Source organism: Gavialis gangeticus, unplaced genomic scaffold, assembly GCF_001723915.1.
Source record: "Gavialis gangeticus isolate Ggan-Ray unplaced genomic scaffold, GavGan_comp1, whole genome shotgun sequence".
Classification (NCBI taxonomy): Eukaryota; Metazoa; Chordata; order Crocodylia; family Gavialidae; genus Gavialis; species Gavialis gangeticus.
Window position 1 is genome coordinate 135399007 of NW_017729025.1, and position 2620 is coordinate 135401626.

The following is a 2620-nucleotide window of genomic DNA, read 5'->3' on the forward strand; positions in this document are numbered from 1 at the left end:
GTTTCAGCAACATTTCCACTGGATGTGAATTTCACTTTTTACTTAAAATAATAATTTGGGACCTGTAAAAATACTTGAATAGCCATCTGGTGAGTGGTAAGTAAAAATGTAACATGTCTGTGCTTGTGATTCTGAATATCTTGACCAAACTGAATGTATGTCTCTGGAAAACTTTTTGTTAGTATGAAAACATGTCACATTTTCTGAGGGTGACATCGCTGTCATGAAATATGATTTTTTTTTTTTCAGTGGTTGGGTGGTTGGGTACTTATAGAGTAAATCTGTCTTTTACCCCTGTACAGAGAGCTGTAGGGCCTTGTTTTCTGCTGTTGTAAATTGGTGTAGCTTCATGGATTTACCCAGCTAAGGATGTAGCCCATAATGCGTAAATGCAGATACATACCTATGTGCATATATAAATATGTGGCAAGCTATTCTAAAGGACACAGATAGCTGGGCAGAATGTTGTTGCTGTTATTGTTATTAACAATCATCATCATGCAAGCTCATATTCAGGCACCCTGAGTCTTTTTCTATCTTTCTGTTTTCCTTCTCTGTGCATGTGGCTGTACCACACAACCTTCATCAATTGACCTAGCGGAGATGTGCACAGACATTTCTGCATTGCTGTTTTTGACATCTCTCGTGAATCTGGTCTTGCTTCACAGATGTGGATGAGTGTGCTGATGGGACAGATGACTGCCATCCAGATGCTATTTGTCAAAACACCCCAAAGTTGTACAAGTGCACATGCAAACTGGGTTACAGTGGTGAAGGGAAGACATGCAAAGGTAAATTCATGGCAGCCTTGTGCTGTGGCCGGTGTTGTGTATGTGCCAGCTTACAGAACTGCAGAGAGCGTTCCTGGAGACACTTTTGATGAGCCATTGACAGCTTATGCCATTTAGGCTAAAAATAGACCTTGCTAAATGAAGCGAATCAGCTGTGTCAGAATATGTCAGCTTTCCACAAATGCCCAAATTTGTGGCCATGACAGGTTGTAATAATTTGTGGCACTTCACTGAGGTGGACATCTATTTGCTTTATGGTTGGAGAGTACAGGCAGCCTGGAGTTGCCCATGCTCTCCAGCCACTCAGGACAGGAGCTTATGGGCTTAAGGAGGAAGCAGACCAGCACATCTGGTCTGCTTCATTGAACAAAACACACACTGCCCATTGTCCCACCTGTTGATGCTACGGAACAGTGAGTGATGTGTTCTGGGGTTTGAGGGGCCCAGTCCTGCGTACCCCCAGAGCTCCCACATAGGATCACACCCCTCAAGCCCTGAGAGCTTCTGCCTGGCTTTCTCTGCTTACCAAGATGTTCCCCTAGGCTCTCCAGGGAACACCTGGATAAGTGGGGAAAGTCAGGGTTTCCCTACTTGTAGAGATGCATCCCTGGGACCTCTGGGGCTCATCTGGCTATACATCCCCAGGATCTCTGGGGTGCATTTGTGTGAGATGGGAAATTCAGGGTTTCCCTGCTTACCCAGACATGTCCTGGAGATCCTGGGGACATGCATCTGTAAGTGGGGAAAGCTGGGCATGTTCTCTCAGGGCTTGAGGGGAATTCTCATGCTTGGGAATTCCTAGGGGGTACAGGATCAGGCTCCTCAAGCCCCTGAGCCCCTGCCCAGGGTGGCTGGAGAGCATTGCTCATACTCTTCTGCCATAAAGCAAATAGATATCCACCTCAGTAGAGTGGCACAAATTATTACTACCATGTGTCACAGCCACAAATTTGGGCATTTGCAGTGTGACAAAAGGTATGGACTTCTATGTTCTTTTGCTTTGTGCAGCCATAACATTTTTTTATGGCCATGCAAAAGCAAGGAAAGGAGACATCTGCTTCCATCCTAAGTCTTACGAAGTCCAGAAATTTGATATATTTTGCATTTGGTTATATATCTGTATGCAACCAAAAATCTCAAAACAATAAAAGACATCAAATACAAACACAGACTGCTTCTGTCTGTCTGCCTAGATTTACTTTACCAATAGACTTACTAGGGGTGCACTGATAGAGATTTTTTTGGGGCTGATACCGATGGCTGATTTTTAATGAGCCATATCAGCTGATACTGATCCTATAGCTGGTATGCATCCCTGCAGCGTGGAGAGCAGCAACTGGCTGGTCTGTTGTGGGGCAAGGAGTGGAGGGAGGGAAGGGGCGTAGGGGGAGCAGATCAAGGCCCCCATGGTGAGGGAGGGAGTGGGGCAGCGCCATGCTCTTCCTAGTGGGGTGCTAGGCCAGGCTGCGCTTGGGGTGGGTGGTGGCGGCGCTGGGAGGAGGGGTAGGGAGGACTATGGCAAATCTTGGGGTGGCTCTATCCCCCCTTAACCCCCTCCAAGTACCACTGCTCCCCACCCTGAGCACAGCCTGGCCCAGCCCCCGATGGGAAGAGCCCAGCACAGCCCTGGCCCCAGCCTGCAATGGCAGCCCACCCTTGTCCCCCGTGCAGATTTGGGCACATACCTCCTTTGTTGCGCATAGCAGTGGGAGATGCCCCCCGGCCTGCTCACAGCTCTGTCCCACCCCACTCCAGCTGGGCAGTGCTTGCCCCAGCCCCACTCCCTCCCTCACTCTGGGGGCCTCAATCTGCTCCCCCATGCCCCTTCC

The 2620-nt window shown here is 48.6% G+C and overlaps 1 protein-coding gene across 1 annotated transcript in view; it reads left to right on the top strand.

Annotated features, from left to right (window-relative positions):
• Nucleotides 1-381: 381 nt before the first annotated feature.
• SCUBE2 (signal peptide, CUB domain and EGF like domain containing 2) overlaps nt 382-2620 on the top strand; it is an 82597-nt gene continuing 80358 nt past the window's right edge. Inside the window, exons 1-2 of the mRNA XM_019519974.1 lie at nt 382-385; nt 669-791. Coding sequence (XP_019375519.1) covers nt 382-385; nt 669-791 — 127 coding nt within the window. The remainder of the gene's footprint in view (nt 386-668; nt 792-2620) is intronic.